This window comes from Chrysemys picta, chromosome 14 (genome assembly GCF_011386835.1).
Source record: "Chrysemys picta bellii isolate R12L10 chromosome 14, ASM1138683v2, whole genome shotgun sequence".
NCBI classification, from domain to species: Eukaryota; Metazoa; Chordata; order Testudines; family Emydidae; genus Chrysemys; species Chrysemys picta.
In genome coordinates this window covers 18,037,097-18,064,498 of record NC_088804.1, presented here as the reverse complement: position 1 = coordinate 18,064,498, position 27,402 = coordinate 18,037,097, and the positions used below count along the sequence as shown (strand labels likewise).

General features: G+C 39.8%; 2 protein-coding genes across 3 annotated transcripts in view; one reads left to right on the top strand and one right to left on the bottom strand.

The window, feature by feature from the left end:
* BRD7 (bromodomain containing 7) overlaps positions 1–27,402 on the bottom strand; it is an 81,808-nt gene that overhangs the window by 7,322 nt on the left and 47,084 nt on the right. The window lies entirely within an intron of this gene.
* The window catches only part of ADCY7 (adenylate cyclase 7), a 117,232-nt gene that overhangs the window by 77,436 nt on the left and 12,394 nt on the right, over positions 1–27,402 (top strand). Inside the window, exons 8-20 of the mRNA XM_008166957.4 lie at positions 2,079–2,206; positions 3,973–4,131; positions 8,521–8,653; positions 11,693–11,878; positions 13,041–13,084; positions 14,951–15,031; positions 16,265–16,337; positions 17,837–17,934; positions 19,573–19,657; positions 21,707–21,844; positions 22,732–22,794; positions 23,594–23,665; positions 26,305–26,477. Coding sequence (XP_008165179.3) covers positions 2,079–2,206; positions 3,973–4,131; positions 8,521–8,653; positions 11,693–11,878; positions 13,041–13,084; positions 14,951–15,031; positions 16,265–16,337; positions 17,837–17,934; positions 19,573–19,657; positions 21,707–21,844; positions 22,732–22,794; positions 23,594–23,665; positions 26,305–26,477 — 1,433 coding nt within the window. The remainder of the gene's footprint in view (positions 1–2,078; positions 2,207–3,972; positions 4,132–8,520; positions 8,654–11,692; positions 11,879–13,040; positions 13,085–14,950; positions 15,032–16,264; positions 16,338–17,836; positions 17,935–19,572; positions 19,658–21,706; positions 21,845–22,731; positions 22,795–23,593; positions 23,666–26,304; positions 26,478–27,402) is intronic.

Below are 27,402 nucleotides of genomic sequence, written 5' to 3'. Positions count from 1 at the left end.
GTATTTCTAGGAGTTGAGTTGTAATTACGGCTTTGCAAGCTCTGGAGAATAAGAGAGTCATACTAACCTCCTTATTAGAGCTATATTTTTGTATGACACATGGCTTATGAACACATGGCTTGATATAACTGTTACTTCAGTTGCATGGGTTTTTTATGCCACAGGATGAAAATAAGTACAATAAAAATAGATTTTTGTAATGAAAATGAATTGAAAGGATAACTATGGACATTGCTTGTAACAGTTCTTTAGGTTGAGAAAAAGTAACATCTGAATTGCCTTTATAAAACAGTATTATTTATTTTTGTATAATATTTCATAAAAATAATCTCAAAATACTCTACATCTGATTTATTAATATATTTTATAGGTTACCTTATGTCCTGTGATTAGCATCTGTCAATATGAAAGCTTTCAAAGTAGCAGCCGTGTTAGTCTGTATCCGCAAAAAGAACAGGAGTCCTTGTGGCACTTTAGAGACTAACAAATTTATTTCAGCATAAGCTTTCGTGGGCTACAGTGTTGCATCTGAAGAAGTGGGCTGTAGCCCATGAAAGCTTATGCTGAAATAAATTTGTTAGTCTCTAAGGTGATACAAGCACTCCTGTTCTTTTTGTCAATATGAAGGCTCAGCTGAATACATACATATTTTGGACTTCACAAAATTGTGGAAATGTTTTAATTAAACTTTCCCCAATGTTGTTTTGCCTGTTTGCACTTAACACAATAAATCACCCTGATGTTTTTGTGGTATTTTGTGAGACCAGTAATATGGCTGCACAAACATTCCCAAATCAAGTTTTGATATTTTTGAAGCAAAAATTTGAGCTGCCTTAATTTTGTTGTGACTATTTCACCCCTTCTATGCAAAGGTTATGCTTTGAGAAAAATGATTGAGCAAAAGAAAACGGTGATAGATTTGGGTTACATTTAGATTATTTTATTTGAGAGAGGCATAGCTGCCATAGGGTAGAGTAAAGAAATTACTCTGAAAGTGGGGTTTGAAAAGACTCTGGGAGTTGAATCAAACCAGGCAAAGATAAGGAAGTAATAACACTCTCATTTTACAGAAGTGAAACAGAGAGAGAGAGAGAGATTAGGTGACTTCCTCAAAGTCCTATAGTAAGCAAGTAAATGGGATAACTGGGAATTGAACCAAAGCCTTTTGAGTCTCAGTCCAGCACTTTAACTGTAAGACCACACTTCCCCTATAAATAGAGCTGGTACATAGGTGCTTAGCAGCTGTCATGGCTATAGTGAGAAGATGTTTGAGTACGATGGGTGTCCTAATCTTACAGGACAGCCTTTGCCTTCGCTTTCCCAAGACATTGATTGAAAGTATTTAGCCTAAATAAATGTCTTAGAGCAAGACATCACATTTAATCACCTTTGCCCTTCCAGGCCCAATAATAGGGAGTAGTTTCCATCCTGCAGTTGGCAGGCGGGCATTCTCTTGTGAAATTGCATTGCTGCTCTATTGCTAGAAGTATCAAAATTGTGGTTCATGCTGGCCTCTCTCTTCAGGCAACTGAAAACATCCTCAGTAAACTGTTGGGCTGAATATCCAGACCCCTGGTTCCTTCCCCAAGCCTTGGCAGGTCCGGTGACAACACACAGTGCTTTATCCACTAGAGCAGCCTTGCAAAATGCTTCAGTCAGGGCAAGTAATTTATTGTTGGCTTCCAATTTATGAAAAACTATTGTAAAATGGCAGACAAGCAGATTTTGTCCCTCTGGTGGTAAATTCCATGACAATTATGCAGGACTACGTAATTGGAGTAGCCCCATAAGTAATAAAGCCATCTCGCTGACTTCTTTCTGGTTTTAATTTTATTTTTGGTTTCGGTAACACTCAGGAATTAAGCAGGTAACAAGAAACGTCACTAACAAATCCTTTTGAGTTTTGAATGTAAAAGGAGGGAAATTGTTTTGTTGCTTCAACCAGGATTAAATGGGGCCTAACTTTTCTCAAAATGACATTAACAAGTGATGTCTCCTGTGTATGTACTCTGGATACGTACTGATGAATATAAACAGTGCTTTTTTTCCTGTTATGTTTCTTTCTCCTTATTTTGCAGGAAAATGAATGCATGAGAATAAAAATTTTGGGAGACTGTTATTACTGTGTCTCAGGCCTACCTGTGTCTTTACCGGTTCATGCCCAGAACTGTGTGAAAATGGGACTCGACATGTGTGAAGCTATAAAGTATGTACTGAGTAAAAAGGGCTCTTTAACCTATAGACACTCAGAAAATAAACAAGCACCTTAAAAATGTAGGGCTGGGATTTTTTTTTAATTTTTTTAAAAAGGTCATGAAGCCATTGGATAAGATCATTCTTAGTCTTTTGTGTGGAACGTCTAGAAGGCATTCACTAACTATTGTATCACTTATGCTGTTTCATTTTGCATGTGTCATGTCAGAATGGCTCCAGCCTCTTGTCTATGAATAAACTATGTATTATGAGAGCAGAACATCATGGGTCTCCATGGCTTATGTAGGAAGGAGATGAAATCAGAAGAGAATAAAATGCTGAATGAAATACTTTGAGGCCAATTTATTATTTTTAGTTATACATGTTTTATCATAAATCCATAAAATCAAAAATCACGAAGTCTGCTTGATGGTGTTAGTATTCCTTTGGGCTCGCCTGCCTGGTGCAGTATAGTGCATCAGAGGGGTGTAATTTATAAAGCACTCTGATGTGTTGTGCTTAAACTGCCCCATGTAGACCCTGCTGGAGGGTCTACGTTAACATGAACTAGACACCGTTTAGAGCATGCCAGCAGAATCTACACAGGGCAGTTAAAGCACTCTGATGTGTTGTGCTCTACAAATCACACCCGTCTAATGCACTTTGACAGTGCTGTGTGGACAGCCCCCCCCCTTTTTTTTGTTTAAAAAAGGTTGTTTCCACATATCTAGGGGCAGTCACCCCCGCCTTTTATTATTTCTATGGCTTAGAACACAAAATGTATTGAGGAGGAGAAGAGGGTAGTGTACCAGGCCTGGTCTTGCATTCCTTGTGTGCAGAAGGAATGCAGATTTGGAAGCACAAGGAGTGCAAGGTCAGGTGTCAAGGTGATAATGCAAAGGTATTGTTCCATCCCCACAATAATGTGGGATTCTGTAATGTTTCATTCTAAGGTTACACAGTGTGAATAAATTGACTGCTTATTACGTTCCAGCATCATCTCATGTTCAAGCTTAAATTTCAGTGGTGAAGGTAATTAAGCTATGTTGTTGCTTATATTAAAGAGAATAAAGTTGGCTAGGACAACTGAAGTTATTGCCAACTCTTTCAAATACTGCCATGAGACCACCTACAACCTCTATTAACCCCAGCACGAATGGAAAGGACATGTATTTAAGAACACTTCACAACATTTAAACTCTAGCAGTAGCCTAGCATCCAAATAACACAAAAATGGTTTGTTTGTATGTAAATTACATTTAAGTTCCTAGGATTTAATTCTCCTTTCTTGTATATTTTAGCTACGACAGTGCCAAGAGAGAGCCAAAAGTTGGCCTAACTTTGTACCCATTGACTTCAGTAGGAGCAGAGTTAGACCACTTCCTATGGCTTTGACAGTCCCATCCTAAATTCATATTTCTTTTCATTATGAACTGAGCCTTGTGTGTATTCTAATCTTAATTGCTGCTCTGAATCGCTGTGCCGTGAGCTGAGAATCAATTTGTCTACTTTTTTATTTGGGAGACCATAGTAACGGTATTATTCGATGCAATAAAATTAGAAAAGCTTCAGATGCACAAATCAGAGGAAGTCTCCATAAAATCTTTGGATACTTGTAATAAATCACTACATTTTTTTCCCCTCCTGTCTTCAGCAATTCTAAGTTTCACATCTGCTTTTTAGTGAGTAGAGGAAATCGAACCTTAGTAAGTAATGTATATATGTGGGGCAGATAGCTTATCTTCTGATTTTTCTCCCCTCTTCCCCTTCCCCCCTAAGACAAGTAAAAGAAGCCACTGGAGTGGACATCAGTATGAGAGTCGGTATCCATTCTGGGAATGTGCTTTGTGGCGTGATTGGACTCCGGAAATGGCAGTATGATGTGTGGTCTCATGATGTTTCCTTAGCTAATCGTATGGAATCCTCAGGAATACCTGGGTAAGAACATTTGTTTTGGCTCCTTTTTCAGTTCCACAATGATAGTTTTTATATTATTTCAATATTTCTTTATATTGTGTTGGGCCTGGAATCCAAAACTGTGCTGCTGCACTTATTTTAATCAATGAAGGTTTGAAATGGGTAAAAATGTCTGTCCACTTCTACTGTGAAAAATGTTTCTCTCTTGATAATTTCTCACCTGATCCATAGAACTCTGATCTTATGTGAGTGAATGCTTCTTATATAGCTCTTGACCTTCCTTGCATCTCTGAAACTGTTTTATTATATGCTGACTGACTTGATTCAAGTTGTACATAAAGATATATTGTATCTGTATTTGTAAACTTAGATGAAAACACATACACAGCTTCCGTAGGCAATACAAGGCTGTATACTTACTTAGTGTTTCTACTGATGATTTAAATCAAGTGTGAGTGATACATTTATTTAGAGAGAGATCCAGAAAACCAAGATAAAAATGTAGCCTTATGATGTATAAACAATATGTTTGTGTGTAATTTGTCTATATTAATAATAATAATAGCACTTTACAAAGGAAGGCAGTAAGCATGTTTATATATTTTTATAGTGGGAAAACTGAGAAAGAATAGCAACTTAGTGTTTTTTCTGTGTTGCAGTATATGTAATATTTGAAATTGTGAATATAAAATACCCGAAATTCTGTTTTAAAAAATAAAAAAAACAAAATGAATAAAGATGTCCTGGGCTTGCACACACTCGTGTTATTAACTATTTGAATTACAGTAGTACCTAAATGCCCCAACTGAGGGCAGGACCCCTTTGTGCTGGGCTCTGTACGTACGTGTAGTAAGAGACATGCTCTGCCCAAAAGAGTTTAAAGTCTAAACAGATAAACCAATACTGAGGAGGGAACAAAGGCATGAGGAAGTGCAGTGACCTGTCCAAACTACACAGCAGGTGAGTGGCAGGGCTAGAAATGAAAGCCTGGTCTCCTGGCTCTCAGCCAGTGTCCTAGCCAATGAATGATGCGAACTTTGTCTAAAATGGATTAGAACAGCAGTTTTATTACCTTGAGTCAGATGCTCATGTGTAATCTAGAGATACCCTCATGGGATTTTAGTTTTGTAATTTACAGCGCTATCTCACACCATGATATTTTATAGATGTTGCTTTCAGAGAGAGAGAAAGAGAGAGCTCTGTGGACAGGATTTAGCGAAGAAACTTGTTTTTTCCCCCAGCCTGTACAGGACCAAGGAAGTTGATTCTATCTGTTCCCTCTTCCACCCCAAATGATTCTGTAATTTTCTGGGGGCTTTCATAGCCTGTGCAAATCTAACAATGTTTTGTGGAGTGGCAATTATATAAATCTACGATTGCCATTTAAACCCTTAAAGCTCAGCTCGGTCTTGAGGGGTGGTTCCTTGTTACCACCTGCCTGAGTGACTACAGATCGGTTACCAGTTGTGGTGGTGACTTGCCAGCCACAGAAGAATCGAGCACACTGCTCGTGTGCTGGGTTGACTCTGCAATGCTAACAGGAGTACAGAATTGTAAAGTGTTTTTTTTGTTTTTGTTTTTTTGCCTGTGATGCAAGCTAGCATGACTCTGAATACAGTGAGGGAATCAGAAGGTGCATTTTCACAGTCAGTTTTAGGACCATAACCACATTATAAAGCTTTGATGGCTCTGTTCCCTTCTACATGCTTATGCTTAACTCTCTGTTTAATATTATGACTGGTTTAGGTTGGCCTGCTTGTGCTGAAATAGCACCGTGTAATACTGCACTTTCTACACTGCCTAGCACTAGGTCGTCATCGGGTTCAAAATTTACACTGCTTGGCTGAAGGGGACATTTTGTGTCACAGGGGTTATGGTGTGGCCTCACAGGGAGGCTGCTTGTTACACAGCTCCTGTGAAGAAAATACAGCGTGGGTGAGATTCCCATAAGCACACAGTGTTGGCTAAGGTTGCTGTCACTGCAGTCAATGGAAGTTTTATTTCATTGGGAGCAGTTAGGCAGACACTGAGCACGGTGGAAAACCCCACACTATAACAGAATTATATGCAAAACTGACCATGTTTGCTCATTTTACTATAAGGTGTGGTGTTTCTTTTTTGTTTTGCCTTCTGATTTTTTTCTCACTACAGTGTAATAGACATTGCAAATAATCTGCAGGTGTATTCAGTTTTTAGTTTACTGGTTTTTAGTATACTGGTGAAATTTTATTTATGTGCACCCAAATATCTTTCCATAGAAAAATGGCTGAGCCTCTGACCTAGAGCAGAGTTATTTGTACCATAGTAACGTGACCTCACTTCTTTTCTGAGCTTCTGAATAATTTTTTAAAAGCATTTGGTGTCGCTGAGCTGGTTACTGATGGCCATTTCTGCATGTGACCTTTGAAATGTCCCTCTTCTTGTAATTTCACTTAATAGCTTTTTTTGTTCATCTGAAGAACAGGCTGACTTAAGCAACATTTACTAGTTTATGCCCAGCCCTGCAAACCTTACTGCGAGTAGCCTCTGCCTTCAAGGCTGAGTGAGGAGGGGACAGTATATTTACCCTCTTCTAGAAATGACCAAAAATGGCATTGAAGCAGCAGTTGGCATTCTATACCTGTCCCTTTTTTCAGTGAGGCGCAAGTAATGTCCATGAGCAAATAAAGCTCCTTTAATCATTTCAGAAATTGTCAAAATATTTCCTTTCTTGTTTCTAAATATTTAGAAAAACTTTTTTTATGACCAGCTCTTGTTGTGACCTGATGATTGTAATCTTATAAACAATATATCCTTTATGGTACTGACCTTTACTCTACAATGGGAGTTTAAGTGAAGGAGAGAAGACATGCTTGCATCAAGGTCCGAAGTGTGCTGCATTTATTGTGTAGGCTTAAAAAAAGCATCTTTTGCTGTTAATCATAATATGCAGCTGAGTAAACTCTTGAATCAAGATACTGTCTAACAGAGGTTGCATTTGAATGGTTCTAGTATATTGGAAATCCCTAAAGAATTAGCTGAATGAGAGACTGTCTCTAAATAAGCCCTGGTTAATTTTGGGGTGTCACCTAGCATTTTACAGTTGCCCTAAATCATTATTATTTTTGTCCAGTCGCATCTTATAAAATTTCAATTTTCAAAATTTCAAGAAAGTCCTCTTAGGCTGGTTAAAGCTGGGGTAAGAATTGCAACAAAATAGACTCATAGGCCAGTTGCCAGTAAACAAAACAGAAACATCTCCAGTTGCTGTGGGGCTAAGTGCAGTCAGGACGGGGGCTCAGCCCTCCCTGCTCCAAGGCACCTATTGACTCCCAAAGAGCTACCTTTCCTCCTGGGAAATCTGATTGGTCAGCAGTCTCCGACCCTTCCATTGAGCACATGTGCAGGGAAAGGGAGTGGGGACCTGCCATTAATCTATTTCTTGCTGTAATCAGGTGAGCCATCCAAACCCTCTCACAAATTCCATTTTAAAGTCAGTGACTGGGTTCTCTTCCCACCTCTGTAGTTGAGTGAGTGTGTGACCTTGGGCAGATTATTTAACCTCTCTCTGCCTAAATTACTCCATCTATAAAATAGAGTAAATCTATAGCTACAGAGACGCATGTAAGTGAAAGGATCGTTATTGTTATTTTATTATATTAACACATTTAATTATTCAGAATGTCTTTTATTGAGCAATTCTATAGAAAGGGGTTGCACAAACACCTGATTCCTTGTGATTACCTAGTGCAACAAAATATTCAAGACAAGGCTCATGTGATCAGAATGAATGCATGGGAGTATTAGCAGATCCTGTTCAGAGACCTGCACTGTTGCTGCTGGGCTTCTGATTGCTCTCTCCAGAAAAATATACATGCTCAGACTTGCCCTCCTTGTTGTTAAACCTTCCATGGATTTGCTCCAGCCCACTTTGCTGATATTCCCTCTGCCTGTCTAGCACAGGACTCATCCCTCCACACAATTTAACTTGTGTGTGTGGGGGGGGGGGGAGGGTGAGAGAGAGAGAGAGAGCATTCTCTGAAGCTCCTGTCATCTGGAACAACCTTCCTCTGTCTCTTTGCCTTGTCAGTCACCAAATCTTCATTGACGATATTTCTTCTACCCTTGCCTGCACCTCTTAATTTCTCTATCCCTCTGCTATTTACTTTCATGTATTACTTAGTACTAGGAAGTGTTTTGGGATATGCATGGTATGAAAGACGCAACACAAATAAAGTTGTATTGTATAATGTACTGTGAAGGATCACAAATAAGCAATGCTGTTTGAACTGCTGGCAGGATCCTGGAGTCGTCTGCCAAAGCTGTTGAAAAGCACAGAAATGTCAACGGGGGCCATTGAAATGTAAATGAGTTGCTTAAACTGACCTTTCCATAAATGTTTAGGCCTTTTGTTCCTTTTCCCCACTCTAGTCGTGTACACATCACTGAAGCAACGCTAAATCACCTAGGCAAAGCTTACGAAGTGGAAGAAGGGAATGGACACCTGAGAGACCCATACCTTGAAGCAATGAACATCAAAACCTACTTGGTGATTGACCCAAGGGTATGTGTCTACATTTAAAATATATATATGCGTGTGTGTTTTAGTTCAGGAATATAATGTGTGTGTGTGTGTGTGTGTGTGTGTGTGTGTGTGTGTGTGTGTGTGAGAGAGAGAGAGAGAGAGAGAGAGAGAGAGAGTATATGGGTTATCTGTGTGGTTTGAATGCAGGATCTCTGGATCTGAAAGCATGTGGCTGTACTATCTGAGTTAAAGGTCCATTAGCTTGAAGGCAATAGCAGACTTACAGACGTCTTACATGGTCCAGCCACTAGAGAGGGACAAAAATGCATGCTTATCTATTATTTGATGTGTGTGTCATGCAAAGCAGTTCATGGAGAAAGGCTTTGCATAAAGCTGAACTATATAATAATCCTGAATTTCAAAGGAAAAACTCTGCGGTAAAGTCCATCTCAAAAATGTCTAAAGCTCCTAAAGCCAATAATTATGAAATTGATCTGCCCACTCTCTCTGAAGGAAAGCTTGTTGTAAATAGCGTTCAGTGTAGGATATACAAGTAGCTTCACCATAGATACCTCAGTAGCCAAATGTTAAACATTCATTTATTACTGCTGTCCCCAGAAATGGATGTTCGAGGGTGACGGTCGCACATGAATACTTGTTAACTACTGAGACTGTCTGCCCAACAGAGATCCTCTGTATTCCTTAAAGCCTTCCTCAATCCTCCTCTTGTGTGTCAGAAGTGGAAAATACATCCACATCTATAAGGGTTCTCTAGTGTGATTAATCTCTGAATTAAGGCCAAGCTGGGGCTTCATCACCATCAGCCCTTCCTCAATTGTTCACGCTATTTGCTATCTTTCATTATTACCCCAATACACTCTATTTCAGGATGAAGTGCTAGCGTTACAAATGAGACAAAGGGATGCCTCTAATTCTCCTCCCTATAGATCACGCTCTTCTCAGGCTACCTGTAAACAAGCAAAATAAGCCACTTGGGTGTTTAACAGTTTTGAGAGTTTTATAATGAAAAGCAAATAAAGAATCAAAAGAAGAGACTCTGGGGCACTCCTGAAATACTATCTGAGGCTGGGCTCTGCTATGTCACATCCAGAGCTTGGCTTGTGAAGGCTGACAAAATACTTTCAGACCCATGAGTGGCGTTAGCTTTGTCAGCAGGAGAGCGCTTCTGCCGACAAAGCCGCGTTCACACTGCCACTTGCGTTGGCAAAACTTTTGTCTTTCACAGGGGGGCTTTTTTAAGTACCCGTGAAAGATTTGTTGACAACTTTGCAGTGTAGACAAGCCCCAAGTGAAAGTATATTTTTGGGTTTTTTTCCCTAAACTGCTAGTCCTGAAAACTCCACTTGAGATCTAAAACCAAGCTGGGTCCTTTCTCCTTATGCGTCATCAGTAGTAAAGATTCTGCAGTTAAAATTTAATTTACAGTTAATACCTCAGCCAGAATAGAATTGAATTCCCTCTTCCATAGCTCTAAATTATATCCTTAGTTCTGCTTGTGTAAGTGCCTTTGATTTCTATGAAGGTGGTACACGTATAACTGAGAGCAGAATTTTGTCTTGGTCAGTAAGGCAAGCAGATAGGAAGGACTGTGACTATACAAAGCTGGATCACTGCTCTATTGGGTAAGAAAGGTGCCTTTTTCACGGATCACGTTTCTGACCACAATCATGCTTTTTTACGGAGAACAAAATATCAGTGTATGTTCAGCGAACAACTGAGAGTTATTCAACGTTTCATAGAATTTCTAAGTAACAACCTACTTTTTCTCTTGCATGTTTGGTGTTTAGTACTTTTTACCATACCTAGATACGCCTCCCTACACACGTTGTATACAAATACAACACAGTTGTCGGATGTGCTATTTTTTTAAAAGGTACATAACATTTCTAAGGGAATGTAATATTCCCCTCCCACCCAGTTTTATGGGGAGGTGAAGTTGTTTGGGCGTTACCTATTTTTACAACTTCAAAATAATCACAAGAACCCCTAAGAACATAAGAATGGCCACATTGAGTCAGACCAAAGGTCCATCTAGTCTAGTATTCTGTCTTCTGACAGCAGCCAATGCCAGATGCTTCAAAGCAAATGAACAGAACAGGGCAATCATCAAGTGATTCCTGTACAATCTCATTGATTAATAATAGCTTGAAGCAGTATGCAAATTTTTATCTCCCTGTAATTAGGAACTATGAGGCCACGTAATTTCCTTTAAATCCAAGTATCCAAAGATTGTAAAGAAAAAGAATTTGCAGCAAACAAATCAACTTGTCTTCTTTAGCTGTTTTAAATTACAGACTGGGTACTACGAAGACATGCAGGTGATTGAGTGCTTTACACTATTCTGTGATTAGATTTTTACTGGCACACTATGCTGTGTGTATACTCATCAGCGTGATTTGATATATCTCCATTAAAATGGCTGTGGCGCTCCTGGAGATGCCTAAAATGCGAGGATATGATTATTCATCAGTGCACTATCTAAGATCTGATGCTTTTATTACCCCAGTTATCCCTAATGTGTCAGCTGCTTTTGGTCACATGAAGGGGCATTACGAGGCTTATATTTTCCTTTGCTACTCATCCATGGCAGAAGGACATAATCTCCGTTGCAATCCAGGGATGAGCTTTGTTGAACTCTGTCAAGCTTCCTCCCAACCATTGTGTGGATCCCTCTGCGTCATGTACCCAAGACTTCATGCTTATGGTCTCGTCCTGCCTTGACTTTCCTCTGACAGTGAGGAAATCCCTTCATCTGTCTGCAAGACTCTGCGATCTCTGATGATGCTACACGTGGTCCAGAAAGCCAGAAGGTTGAATCAGAGCAGTTTTCCAAGCAGGGAACCTCAGGCAATTCAGTTTATGCTTTGCTTAAACTAGAGTCGAACAAGACAGGGGATGGGGAATCAAGGATGGCACTCTGGCTGATATATGTAGTACCATATCCCTGGAGACCAAGGTCCTACATAGTTGTGTGGCTCTGAGGTACAAATCCAACAGAGCTTCAGAGTGCAGTGTACTTTTTTTTTTTATACGTAAATGTGTCTCTCTTACTTTTAGTCTAAACAGCGTACGTTGAATAATCATCTCCCTAAAACACGAGTGAACGATGGGCTGAAGATGCGAGCCTCTGTCCGTATGACACGTTATTTGGAGTCCTGGGGAGCAGCCAGGCCCTTTGCCCACCTGAACCACAGAGAAAGTGTCAGCAGTGAATCTTCAGCTCCAAGTGGGAGACAAAGAAAGGTAATGGTTGGATTGGCACTTTATTTTTTATTCCTGCATGGGTGTGTGTGTGTGTGTGTGTGTGTGTGTGTGTGTGTGTGTGTGTGTGTGTGTGTGTGTGAGAGTGACACCCAGTGCTGTGCACACACACAGAGCTTTAAGCAGGAACAGAAACACCGAGAGAGCACCAGAAAATAAAACAGGGAGTAGGAAGCAGGAAGGCAACACACACACACCAGTGATCATATAACCAGACCATAGAATCAGTCCAGACATGAACAGGCCAGTGCAGATAACAGAGCATAGGATGAATGGAAAGGTTAATCGCATAACAAGAGGATTGCTGTATCCTGCACCAGCTTCAGTTTCTGGATCAATTTAAAACGTAGCCCCAGTCTGGAGGGGGCCACAACTGCTTTTCTCAATGGGAACCTTAATTAGCTTGACAGTGCTACCGTGAAGAATAAAACAGGATTTATTCTTCTCCTTTTCATACTCCTGGAATTTCAGAGAGGATTTTAAAGGTAGCAGTTTAGGCTCTGATTCTGCAAAGTAATTAAGCCCATGCCTAACTTTAGCACAAATGTAAATTCTATTGATGTTCAGCTTTATTTTAATTAAGTGCTTTGCTGAATCTGGGCCAGGGTAGTGCAGTGACTGTAAGTAAATAAATCAGCTATTAAGCTCATCTTACTGAGAGAGGTGATGTTGTCTCCAGTGCATCACAGTTATTCTCTGTCCTTTTTGGATCTTAACTTTCACCCCAGGACCCACTAGATCCAAAAGAGATCTCACTGTAATGTCTCCTCTGACGGATAGCATCTCTAACCCTGCAGCATCCTCCGTTTCCCCTCACTGCTTACATAACACCAAGTTATGATATGGTGTTTGAATCTTAGATCTTCTGGCGGTGAAAAGTAAATGAAAGAGATGCATCTTTCTCTCAGCTAACCCAAACTTATATGCTAATCAAATACCATGTAATGCTCTACACAACACCTCTGCAGCTCCTCTGTGTCTGCTTGCCTACTGGGGAACAAAGAGCTGCAGTATGAGTTGTCAGTTGAGTTCCTCCCACTTGTGCTGTATCACTGTGTCTTAAGTAGCTTTCTCTTACCAGCCATGTAAAATATTTTTTCTAGTTTATAAAATGTATAACTCACTCACAAATCCTTTTGTTTAGGAGATACCTTTGAATTCTACAGGTCGTCAAAAGACTTCAGATAGGTAAGTCCAGCACCGTTGTTTTGTTCCGTGTGGTCCCATTACAATTTGACATACTGTAATGATGTGACTTTATTAAACCAAAAAACCCTAGATTGGCAGGAAGACCTATTGTGGTAGGCACTGTACAAAGAAGTAATAAAACAGTACCTGCCCCAGAGAACTTTCACTCTAGATCAATTTCAGATACACTGCACCTGTTTCTGTTTAGCAAGAAGAATATTGGATCTTGGTTGAAGAATGATTTCGGTAGTAAATTAGATGTTTTTAATGAAGTCAAATACAGTGGTTCTATGAGCCTGCAAATCTTAAAACTAATTTTGAGCTCTGCAAGGTTTACTTGTTCCCTACTGGTTGCCCTAGTTGTGTTCTGGTGTGACATAGCCATCCCACAAATTATCAGTGACAGAATTTTTCCTGGTAGTTATTCTACACCCCCTTTTCATTCTCATTCACAATAGCAAGCTTTGGCCATTTCTTTATACATACTCTGTTCGATGAAGTTATTGTCAGGGCCGGCTCTAGCTTTCTGCCACCCCAAAGTGGCCAAAAAAAAGATGAACGGTGGCACTTCAGCGGCAGCTCAATCGTGCCGCTTCTTCAGCGGCAGCTCCTTCACTCCTTCTCCTCCTCTTTGGCGGCACCTTCACTCCTTCTCCTCCTCTTTGGCAGCTCGAGGAAGAGAGGGAATGAGGGACCCGTCGCCGAATTCCCGCCAAAGACCCGGACAGACCACTCCAATACCGGATGGAGTGCCGTCCCTATGCGTTGGCCGCCCCAAGCACCTGCTTCCTTAGCTGGTGCCTGGAGCCGGCCGGCCCTGGTTATTGTATTGTTCTCCAGCCTGCAGGGTACATCATTCCAAGATGAACTGGTGTCTGAGACATTTAAAATATCTCATGGTTGCATATACAGGTCTCATATTCGTCTTCAGTAGAACAATTTGTAAAGTCCAGTTTTTAAATATTGCATTTAATCACAAGATGCTTCTTAGCTGCGCTTATGCTTTATTAAGTTAGAGCCGACTCTTTCTGAATTATGGATATTGCAGCTAATGTCTCTCACGAATAACCAGACACACCAAATTTGGTCTTTCAAAGACTTCTCATGAAAACTTCTCTAGGAAGAGATTTTTCATCTTGACAAAAGACTGCCTTCAAAATAATTTGTCTTGAATGATTAATTTGATTGTTGTTAATTAATCTGCTGGAGCTGTTGTATTACATTAAATGTGTCTCTCTCTGTGTTAGTCTGCATGGATCTAGACAAGAACAGTTATGTCCCTCTTCACTTGTAAACTATAAGTGAGTTCCTCCTTTCTCCTTATACTTCTGTACTTGTTCTGTCACTCTGGACGCCCCATATTTCCTCACTGACTCCATATCCTTCTTTTTATAGGAAAGTAAGTGAGATGCTGTTTGTGTATGGAGGGAGGGTAACTTTAGAGAAATTTATACTTTTGTGTGCCATTCCTTTTTGATTTTCATATTAGCAGTAATTGAGAATGTTCCCAATAGTTTTTTTTTAAAGTTTTGTTTGAAATTTTTCAGAAAATGGACATAAGGTAATTGTATTTTTGCTTTGATAAGACCTGAGTTTGGCTTCAGTGTGTAATAAAGTATGGAATGATTTATATTTGTTTAAATAGTTTCTTGGATTTATTTTGGAGATCATGTTGTTGGTTTGATATATTTTTGAGGATATTTGTAATTAAGTGACAATGATGAATAACCATAGCAGTATGTGACATCTACACTGTGCATATATTCTACAGCACATTTTGGAAGTCTGAGTAGAGATGCATCACATTCATAAGCCAGAAATTGATTTGATGCTTAATAGCTTTTGTGTCTTTCTCTATATATTTAGAAATACATCCCAGAAGGGAAGGATGGAAGAAGATACTTATGATGAAATGATGTCGACCATTGAGGGTCTCAGTTCGACTAAGTATGTAATTTTTGTAATTGTTTTTCTAGATTTTAAAAGCAGCTCTGCTTTTCTCCAGAGCGAACCTGCATTCTCAATTTTAAAGTAAACATCACCTTTGAAAAATTTGTTTGCTTGCTTGTGTGCCATTTTGCTTGTTTTTAACTTGAGTACAGTGGGAATTCTTTTGCGTTAAAGTACAGCTTAATAATATACACCTCTACTGCAATATAACGCGACCCAATATAACACGAATTCGGATATAACGCGGTAAAGCAGTGCTCTGGGGGGGGGGGCCGGGGCTGTGCGGTCTGGTGGATCAAAGCAAGTTCGATATAATGCGGTTTCACCTATAACACGTAAGATTTTTTTGGCTCCCGAGGACAGCATTATATCGGGGTAGAGGTGTAGTTCCACTGTGAAATTCTCAGTCAGGTTACAGAAAAATGTTCATTTGTGAGAAAACAAGAAATTGTAACTGAAAACAGATAATGTCCAATACAGATGTTCAATGCTACATTTCAACTGTCCCAGCACATTCAGTATTCTAGGCATCTCCCAGCACATTACACAGTAGTGGGCTGAATCCAGGTCACAGGAAATGTGGGAAGGTCAAAAGGTGAGGCAGCTGGGGCATACATGTCGACAGAGGTCAGGAGCATTGGGTAACTGCTGGGAGCACTACAGATATGACTCCCATGGCTGGTTCACAGAGGGTACATGGAGTATCAGTGCTAATAGCAGGCACAGCAGTTGGCACAGTATATCTGTTGGATGAAGGCTGTATTTTATATCTTTTTAAAATGAATTCTAGCATAGAAATTCCTATGATCTATACAAACATAGAATCATTTCAATTGGGAGGGAGCCATCCATCCCTTCTACTGGGTTATGGCAAGGCTGATATAATTGTACTCAAACCATCCCCAATAGATGGCAGGTATTTGCAGGGTGAAGGCATGGGTGACCTAGTATCTCTAATCCATCTCTAACATCTCTAACCCAACCAAGAAGGTTTCAGACTGGATTCCTTTTGTATTGATGACTATACTACCAAAGGGATGACTAAACTGGTGCAAACCCACCAATAGCTGAAATGTAAAGGCTCTTAGAGTGCAGAAAAACATTATGCCGTGATAAACAAGCCACTAGCTATGTGAACCATGGAATCCAACCTGAAACATATGATTTTTGCATTCTGTTATATTAGTTTATTGCATACATTTTGTAAAACCTATTTCTATTTTAATGCAGACCAGGGTGTAGTAACTCAGATGACTTCTGTGGATGCTCACTGTTTTTTGTAGAATCAGGATTGGAAAAAGAGGTTAGTAAGAGATGAATCTTTTTTGTTATCCTAAGTTACAGTTAAAGGACTAGGTCTACATGGGAGCTGGGAGCATGCTTTCCAGTTGGGGTAGACAGACATGCATTAGCTCTGCTTGAGCGTGCTAAAAATAGCAGGATGGACATTGTAGCACAGGTGATGGCTTGGGCTAGCTGCCCATGTCCAAGCCCAAGCTCTGGGTCTGAACTTGAGTAGCTAGCCTGAGCTGTCATGTCCACATAGCTATTTTTATCACACTCATCTCTGGCTGCTGGGACTGGGAGGCTCGCCCCCAGCTGCAGTGTAGACGTACCTTCATAGAAACATGAAAGGACAATTGAAACTGAAAGTTTGTTCCTATATTGGGATTCCTGTGGTGACTGCAGCTCCAAATGCGTCTTAGGTGATGTGATGTAATGCAGATCTCTTGGTTCACTTGGCTTATTCCCTGCTTCTTGGTAATGTTAATAATATGGACCAGTTAATAATCTAGGGTTAAACCTTGGCCCTTTAAAGTCAATGGACGTTTTGGCAGTGGGTCCAGCATTATTCTCAACATCTTTATTATAAAAAAGCAGTAAGAGGTATTTAAAATGTCTCTTTACATACATTGTAGCAAATAGGACTCTGCTTTCCATGATCATTTCTTTATATAGCCGTATGATATTTGGTAGGTACAGTACATACCCTATATGAATGGTAACGTTATCCTTGATACTAAAACATCCTGAGTCATGGCTTAAATGGAGGCAGGATTGAATTTCAAATCTCCTTATGTATACAGTGTTTCACCATTCTATTGCTCGCCCTTTCCAGAACTCAGTAGGACCCACAACCCATCCCCGTCCTCCCCAAAAAGAAGAGCCTTCACTGAACCATTCCAGTCTGAGGAGATCCCTCGTTAAACCCAGAGTGATTTATGCATATGGACACATTAATGAGGAATATGTATATATTACATGTGTGTGTATATATACTAAAACTTTCATAAAGAGTTTGAGGCTGCATCAGTGTCGTCAAGGTTTCAGTTCAGTTTTGGGTAGCGTTCAGTTAAATGAACTTCTGCTAAAACTTTTTCTTCTGGTGTCTCGTGTGGTAGTTTAAAACAGATTTCACTGTGTGTGTATTAATCTACTCACACAGGATGCGGCCCCCAATCACTATGATAATATAAATAGTCGTATAATAAACCCTTATAGGAAGAGTTAGTTTGGAAGCTGTGCTGACTTACATGTTGTGTAATAATCTGTTGTGCAGTTACTGCACCTCGTTAGGTGTCCCAGCTGGTTAGAAACTGATTCTTTTGGACTGGAATATTTTTCTTCAACGATGCCTAAATGTACATTTTCTCTGGTTGGTTGGCTGGCTTTCTCTTCACATTCTTGGCTTAATAGTATAGTGCAAAGATACTTTGTGGTAGAATTAAAAAATACAAGTGGTAGATTACAAAAACTAACTCTAGAATTATCCTTATTAAATTATTACAATCTTTGTTTCAGTATCGCACCATCCCCATCCCCAGACTGAGGAGTTACTTTGCCTGTGCCAGTATTGTGTTGCTCTGTATATTTGTGATACAGATGTTTGTCATGCCAAAGTAAGTGTGTGGTGTTTTGCACTTCTTTACATTTTAAATGGATTCTCTGGATAAAACATTGCTTGCATGTGAGCGACACCTTTAGGTCTTCCAGATCATCCTGAAGGGCTGTAGCTAAGGCTGTCTACACTTAAACCGCTATAGTAGTGCTTCAATGTAGACATGCACTACTGTGACAGGAGGGGTTCTACCATAAACCTAGAACTGTCTACACCATGGGTTTGATAGGTTTACCTACGTCGCTCAGGATGTGGATTTCTCATATCCCTGCATGACATGGCTGGGTTGACCTAACAAGTTACATACACACATACATATTCATTCTTAATTGTGACATACTTTTTGTTAGTATGGTGCATTCATAGGTAGTTTTGCACCTGAGCCAGGACAGCTGCATTAATCTAAGTGGACAGTGTTTCCTTAGCAGTGTGTTTTAGCTGTGCTCACTACACACAGGGAGAAGATCTGTTAAGTAAGGAAGTGCATTTTAGATTGTTTTTCTGACCATCACCTTAATGACCAAAGATGAACAAAGGAGAGTAGGGTTAGGCAGTTCAGGAGGGTTTGAAGCCTGAATTTGATGGGGAAGGAAAGAGAAAATCAATGAAGGGGTTTGAATATGTGAGTGACTAGCTCAACAATACAGTGTAATCTTAGGGGACTACTATAAATTCATATTGGGAAACTACTAGAAGTTCTTAGTGTTGTATTCATTAGAGGAAATTAGTTGCAGCAGTGGCATCTTGTATAGACTGGTGATAACATTTGCAGAGGCGAGAGAAGACTCAGTAGATCAGTAGAGATGGCCCAAATTTTGACAAAGATTTAAGCAGTCAGGATGGAGACACCTTCAGAGATGCTTGGAGGAGGAAGACCGGATTTGGTGAGAGTCTGGATGATGGGGGAGAAGGGCAAGACACCTGTAATTGGCTGTGGAGCACTTAGGAAACTCTTACCACAAACATCTCTTGTAATGATGTCAGGATTATGAATTAGGTTAGTAATATTAGCTCTAGTATTGCTATCCGATCATGGATACCATTATTAATATAGTTGCTTAATATGACTCTAATGCCAGAGACTAGGCTGTTACTCAAGTACAAAAAAGCATCACTGAAGAATATTTGAGCCTAAAATACAAAGATGAGAAACTGCTAAGTGGACAATTACTAATAAAATAATGATATCTTCACTGAGAGCACATGGCGTATATGCCTCATGCTCCCTTTTCTTTGAGAGGAAAAGGAGACATGATAGAGGAACTTGAAAAAAGGTTTGTTAAATGGCTCTTTGTCACAGCTCGGAGACAGCTGACTTTCCCTGGTCTTTTAAATTTTCTGCCTTAACTGTTTTTCTCTGCTGTGACACTAATGATGGCTGTGTGGTTTATACATGGGGTAATAACACATGATTTGAATGAGAGAGTGGAATACCTGAAAGTGAATCTTTGCTAAGAGAGGGCAATAAACATCCATGGAAGGCCCTTTCTCATGATCATCTAATGCCAAAAGAACAGCAATGATACTTATTTTAGTTATGGGAAACTGCATTAGTGAGTGTTGCTTGGTCAGTTGCAATTTGACTATGACAATATGCATAATACTCCTGTTTAACTTTGTTCTCCTCTCTCTGTTTTAGAACCGCAAAACTAGGACTTTCATTTGGAATTGTAGCAGTCATAATTGTGCTTATTTTGTGTGTGTGTTTTGCTGATAAATGCCTGGTAAGTACAAACATAGGCCAATATTTTCAAAAGTGGGTGGCTAAAGTTTGGCATCTAGATAGAAATGACCTGCTTTTCAGAGGTGCCGAGCTTTCATAAGAGTTGCTAATGCTCAGCACTTCCCACAGTCAGGACATTTGTATTTAGGTGCCTAAAATATAGATTATGGGACTGACTGTCCAGCACCCGCCTTTGAAAATTCTGATCATAATTCTTACGTGTTGTTATACAGCTGTAAACACACTTTTAACTGGATTTTTAAAAAGTCCTTTAGTTCTTGCAGTCGTATTTTCTGTTTTTTTTTACCCTATATAGTGGTAATCCTGGTTATGGATCCTGTAGTTTTCTATGTTGAAACTGGCATTCAAGTGAAAGGGAGTTTTGAGTGCATATTGATTTTAGGACTAGACTGACTATTAGAATTCATAAGCAATAAGAAAAATGCAAATCCATGAATGTTGTAATGGTGGCGATTCCATAGCTGGCAGAAGGGTAACGCTCTTAAAGGTGGACATAAGTAAACCTAGAATTCTAGAAAGTAAAATGACTTGCATTTGAATTGACTATGCTGTGGTGCACAGGTACGTTACCAAATGTATGCAAATAAAATTAAAACAGGCTGCACAAAAACAGAGTGCAATTCTACAAAACGAGACAACATCCTCCAGTCCAGCCTCCCCATTGCCCACCCACAAATCAGCCCTCTGTTTTGAAAATGCCTGGGAGAACAGGGGAGCGTTACTGTGTGTGTTCTTAAGGTCACTAAACTTGGCTCTGGTGGACTAAGGAGGGAAGTGAATTTTAAAGCTTTGTTGAGAATTTCCTGCCATCAGCCACTCCCAGCATTGCAGATCTCAGCTACCATGAAAAAAGATGTGGAAAGAGATGGTTCTAGGTTGCCAGGGCCTAAGCCATTTAGGGTATGTCTACACTGCAACTAAAAACCTGTGGCTGGCCAGTGCCAGCTGACTCAGGTTTGCAGGTCTCGGGCTACAGGGCTGTTTAGTTACAGTGTATAGACGTTTGGACTTGGGCTGGAGTCCGAGATCTAGGACCGTGCGAGGTGGGAGAGTCCCCGAGCCTGGGCTGCTACCCGAGCCTGAACGTCTACATGACAATTAATCAGCCCCTTAGCTGAGCCCTGGGAGGCCCAGTCAGCTAGCACAGGCCAGCCACAAGTGTCTAATTGCAGTGTAGACATACCCTTAGGCCAAAAGACTGCATTCACTGCACCCTGATACAAGAATGGTAATTTTGTTACAGGATTAAGTAGCAGACCCTTCTTGAATTGCACATGTTGTATTATATATTCTGCTGAGCCACAGGAGGGAAGAAAAAGGAAGAAATCCATAACCAACATTGCATTAGGCTTGATTTTGCCAACCGGGTACTACAAAAGGACAGTTTGGATTCAGTATCCCAGAATAAGAAGCTTTTGTTCCATTGGCATAATGTTTGCATTCTGCATAGATGTATGTGTTAGCAAAGAGATTTTTTTTTTCCATTATAGGAAGTGCCGGTTTGGGGTTTTTTTTGGTGTATGATTGGTTTATTTTATTTGGCTTCCTTTAAGTTGTTTGTTTTAAGCATAAAAGAAAAAATAGCAAATTTTAGTGTAAACAATTTAATAATAATTTCTCTAGCATGTTTCATTAGGTGACATGAAGCTATTTTGAAAACATAAATTAACTGAGTCTCAGAAAACATCCCCTGTGGAATAAGGAAGCATTTATCTCCATTTTATTAATGGGGAAACTGAGGCATAGTTGTGATTTGTCCAGTGTCTTTCAGTTAGTCAGTTCTGGAGCTGGGAATACAACCCGAGTGTCTTGGCTCTCAGTCTCTTGCTCTGACCATTAGAGAACAACACTTCTCTGTTTAAAACAGAGATAACATTTTCTTGTGCCCTGGTGATTGTTTAATACTGTATTGAGACTTTTGTGTGTGCAATGGACAAAATGTTTTTTCTTGTATCTAGAATTATGACTCTTGGCACACTAAAGCCTCCATGTAATACATCTTGTTAAGACAAACTTGTTTCCTTTACAGAAATGCTGCTCAGAACAATGGCCTTCTATGCGCCACCTTTGTGCTATTTCGGATAAGGTAGAAACCATGCCTCTAGTGAGACTCCCTTTAGCAGTCATCACTATAGGTGCGTTGCTGATTATTGCCATTTTTAATTTGGTAAGTACTTGCATTTATCTTTATTCAGTGCATTTCTTTCATTTTATAACCTTTGCAGACTTGACCACCCCACTCCTCTCCCATCTCAAGTACCATGTTCTTGGCCCTATTTTCTGATGTTTAACTCTTCACTACTTGCTTTTAACATTGAGCTGATGTACGGAAAGATAATGATGTATGTTGGGCAAAGTAGAATGCAGAGGAAAGACACCCAATTTGTAGAACCAGAAATCCATATATAATATCACATTCTCTTTGTTTCAGGCTGTCCGTTTATAGTATCCGCTGGTTATAATTACTATTGCTATAAGAGAACTGCAGCTTTTTTATAACATGAAATTATTTGGGGCGTGAGTGGGTAGTGGTTTTATGATGTATAGGCAAAACAGCACTTCATCATTGCACTAGCTAAGGTCACTGAGGGGGAAAACCAGGGAAAGTATGAATTGGACCCCTGTTTTAAAACAGAGCCATGATGGTATATTTATGGTCCTATTCAGGAGTGTTTACTCAGTTGTCAGTCCCATTATGGGAGTTCACTTGAATAAGGACTGCAGGATTTAGGGTCTGATTCAATTCTCATTGAAATCCAAAGCGAGTCTTTTTATTGACTTCAATGTACGAATTGTATTGGACTTTTGGCCCATAAAACTGAAAAACAAAAATCTGTTTAGAAGTCACCAAAATATTCATTAATAACTCTTCTTGCTTGGTCACCCAGCTCTGAAAACAGGTTCACTTTTGAAAAACTTGTGTCAGGTTTTGACATGACCTTTTCTTGCAACCCCAGATCACTTTGCCAATGTGCCGCAATGACTGTCTCCCCACTCGCCCCCCTCTCCCCACCTGCTAATCAGCTTTTATATTCTTTCTTGGCAATGAATCAGCCTGGTGAAAAAAGTAGATCCACAAACGCTACTGGATCAAGTGATGAGGCTGTCACCTGTGTGGTGAGTAGAGCATCACTTCCATTTCCTAGATGAAAACAGAGACCTGGAATGCTCTGTGTAATATTGACAGCTGGCAGGTTCTCTGTAACTTCCCTTCTCTTTATGAAAATAGAGCTTTTAAATGATTGATAACCCAAAACTCCTGTCAGTAAGCATTTCCAGCTGTAATTCCCTGCATTATGTGGGTTCTCCAAGAGATGGTTTTGTAGTTCATCTTTCTGGATTTTCCAGAAGTGTTGAGCACTCCTGATGCCAGATGAAGTCGTTAGTTGTGGGCATTCACCACCTTTTGAAATTCAGGTGTACTTAGGGGACCAGTTTGGTACAGTACAATAGAGTGTATACTATTATCTATCTGTTAAACTTTATATAGAATCCTATTGGGCAATTTAGTCTTTTTTTCAGTCTTGTAGATTTTTCAATTTATAGCCCAGACAGACAAGAATGTGCTTTAAAGGTGGGAAATATTTTAAAATTAAAGAATAATTAGCACTTACTTAAGGACTGACCCAATTCCCATTGACATCCAAAGGGAGTCTGTTCATTGATTTCAGGGGAATTGCACTCAGATTTTGGCACTTAATGTTCAGAAATGAAATTCTGTTGAAGAGTCACCAGAATGGTCATGAACAAGTTTTCTCACTTGATTGCCCAGCTCTGAGCTAGGTCGGTTTTTGAAACATATGCTGCAAGTTCTGACATGACCTTTTTGTGCACGCCCTCATCGCTGTAATGATGTGCTGTTTGCGTATGGGGCACATCCCATTCTGCTGCTAATCAACTTTTCCATTCTTTCCAGCCTGTGAATCAGGGTACTGAAAAAAGTACAGCTGTGGACTATACTGAATCCTGTATTAAGGATGTCTTGCCTGTGAGTAGAACACCAGTTTTCTTCCAAGATTAAAACACACGCTTCTCAAATGCTGGGTTTAATATTGACAGCTGGCAGGCGCTTGGTATCTTCCCCTTGCTCTTTAAAAATATAGCTTTTTAATTATTGAGCGCACAAAGCTTCACCTCTGCAATTCCAGCTGTCCTGTCTATGGTCATTCATACTATTTTTCTGCATTAGGTGGAATCTAAAGAAGATGCTTTTATAGCTTCTCTTTTTGGAATTTTTGGATTTAAAAAAAGCAAAGCTGGAATTTGAGAAAAGTAGTAAGAAAACAAATGGTGGATATGACTGAAATATTGATGATTTATTGTACTGTAAAGTGTATTTGGGTATACTGGTAGCATGGGGGGAAAGGTTTTAAATGGTACATGGATATGCACTGACCTCTTGCATATATGGTGTGTCTACACTGCAGCTGGAAAGGTGCTGCCTGAGTACAAACCCATCAAGAGCCCCAGTTGGTACTGGGCAGTTAGCTCAAGCTGCCACCCATGTTACCCCCAGCTACGCTGCTACTCTTAGCATGCTGGCTCAAGCAGAGCTAGCATGGGTCTGTTTTCCTGCACTGAGAAGTACCTTCCCTGCTGCATTGTTGACCTACCTATAGTGAATTTCACTCTTAAAGTCCTGATGGACACTTTGAGTGCTCAGCACCTTTGAAAATGTGATCCTGGGATGGGTAAACAGGGGAATCTCAAGGAGGAGTAGAAAGGTTATTTTACCTCTGTATTTGACACTGCTGTTGGAATACTGTGTTCTCAAAGAGCTCAATCTATTTAGCTTAACAAAAAGAAAGGTGATTTGATCACAGTCTGTAAGTATCTACCCGGGGAACAAATAATTTAATAATGGTCTTCAATCCAGGAGAGAGAGGTGTAACACAATCCAATGGCTGGAAATTGAAGCTGGACAAATCCAGACGGAAAATAAGGTGTACATTTTTGTCAGTGAGGGTAATTATCCATTGTAACAATTTACCAAGCGTTGTGGTGGATTCTCCATCACTGACCGTTTTTAAATCAGGATTGGATGTTGATCTAAAGGATCTGCTTTAGGAATTATTTTGAGTTAGTTCGGTGGCCTGTGGTATACAGAAGGTCAGACAAGATGATCACAATGGTCCCTTCTGGCCTTTGAATCTATGAAAATCCTTTTAAGAGGACAAGTTTGGCCCAATACAGTATATCACGTGCTATTGAGCAGATCCTCAGTTGGTGTAAATTGTGCTAGCTCTATTGATCTGCCCTATATCTGTTATCACTATTATGGTACAAAGAGCTTAGTAATTTGTTCAGTGCCTTGTATATATTTTTCTCTTTTATACTCAAAAGAAACAAAGAATGTGATTGTAAAACTGGTAAATATTTTGAAACAATACTTAGGATTTGCCTAAAGTCTGATCTAAAGCCCACTGAAGTGAATGGGAGTTCTTCCATTGACTTCACTGGGTTTTGGATCAAGTCATCAAAATTCTTTACCACATTAATGAACACCCCCCCCCCCCCCGCTTCCCCACTGGTAGGTAAATAAGTAGTGGTAGTATCTTTATTTCACAGATGAGAAAACTGAGACACAAGGAGGCTGTGACTTGCTCAAGATTGCAAAGGGAGTCATGGTCAAAAATCAGAGTAAAAATCCTCACCGCAATGAGTCTCAGAACCTGGGTCAGCTGACTCGGGTTTGTGAGGCTCCTGCTATGGGGCTAGAAATAGCAGTGGAGAGGTACCTGCTCAGGCTGGAGCCTGTGCTCTGAGGCCCAACGCGTTGCTCAGTTTCGGACCCAGGCTCCTGCCCGAATGGCAATGTCTACAATGGTACTTTTAGCTCCAAAGCACAAGACAGTCAGTTGACCCAGGCTCTGAGAGTCACTGCTGTGTGGTGTATTTTTTATAGTGTAGTTGTATCCTGAAGTTCCTGGTTCCCAGCCTTCTGCTTAAGTCACTAGACCAGGGGTCGGCAACCTTTTAGAAGTGGTGTGCTGAGTCTTCATTTAGTCACTCTGATTTAAGGTTTTGCGTGCCAGTAATACATTTTAACGTTTTTAGACGGTCTCTTTCTCTAAGTCTATAATATATAACTAAACTATTGTTGTATGTAAAGTAAATAAGGTTTTTAAAATGTTTAAGAAGCTTCACTTAAATTAAATTAAAATGCAGAGCCCCCCAGACCGGTGGCCAGGACCCGGGCAGTGTGTGCGCCACTGAAAATCAGCTTGCATGCCGCAGGTTGCCTACCCCTGCACTAGACTATGTTGTCTCTCTAAATTAGTCTTGATCTTCAAAACATTAATAGAAATCCATTTTTAAAACTAATAAGTTATAGAAAAAAAAGCCTCTTGTCAAAAGCTCTTCACTTTCATTTGTACAAGGTGTTGCTTAATTGTTTTTTATATAATGATGTTTTATGTTGGATAAATCCAAGGATAAATTGGTGAAAGCCTAAGTTTTGTCTGTTAGTAGATTTTCCAAAAAACAGATTATATCTGACAACTGCTTTAATTCTTTACTCGATCTAAATTATGATAGCCATGAAATTCCTAGCCTTACAAGCAGTAAAATATACTTTGTCCTAAGACTGTGAATTATTCAGCATCTCATTAACTTCTTCTGTTACAGTATTATACTTATTGCTGCATATTAGGGTTTATTGCTTGCTCTGTATTCCTTCGGATGAGCTTCGAACTCAAAGTTCTCCTTCTGTCCATCGCTTTTACTGTATACATCTTCATCTTTAATCCCTCAAAGAACTTGAGTGCAGGCTACAACAACACCACCAATACCACTCTAAGGTATGCTATGAAGTCCCCAGTAATGGACAATAATTCTCCATGAAAAGGATTGGTAGAGTCCTTCACTTTCATTGGAATTTTGAAGTACTGCAACACTTTGAGCCAGAAACCATTAGGACATTTTTTTATATATCATAATCTTAGAAAAAAAATTCTTTTTCCAGACTTCCCATAAAAATAGTACCATTCATGGGTTGAGATTTGGGATGTGAAATTTCAGGGAGACTGGTTTCATTTTGGGGATTTTAGTGAGGGGAATTTGAAAACTGAGCCTATAATGTGAAGCTGGCCTCAACCTATAAACTATGAAGGAGGCTGTTCTCCATAAAATTCCAGTATTCTCCATAATATTGAGTTATTCAGTCAATAGATCTGCTTTAGCTGGTTCTTAAGTGAGCTTACTTTAGCTGCTCATTTCACACATTTTAAAATAGTCTTTTAAAATAAACTTCACAATGTAATAACCCTAAGATGTGTGGTACTTTGTACTCCACTTTCCATAGGGGAAGAATGGCATGGCAAAGTCTAGGGCACTTTGTCTACATTGTACATTAAACCTTTAGAAAATGGTAGGACATCTATATTCACGGTATATCCAATATTTGTCCAGAGCTGATGGGGAGTGAGTATTTGGGAGAACATGTGTTTGCCAAAGCAACACTAATCATACCACTTTTATCAGCACAACAGTTAACTGTGAAATTACTTTCCTGATTCCAAATACTTTTAAAAACCAAACATTTAACTCCTCCAGTCTAATTGAACAGGGCAAAGAAGCCATAAAATAAATCGTGTGTACCATGTGGGAAGCTTGATGTGCTCATTTGCAAATCTTCTGGGTACAATCTCACAGTTGTTTCATAGTGTGGCAGTTGTCTGAGCTGTGAGATCAAGCCAAAAGATAGCGTGAGCGTGCTGAGACTTC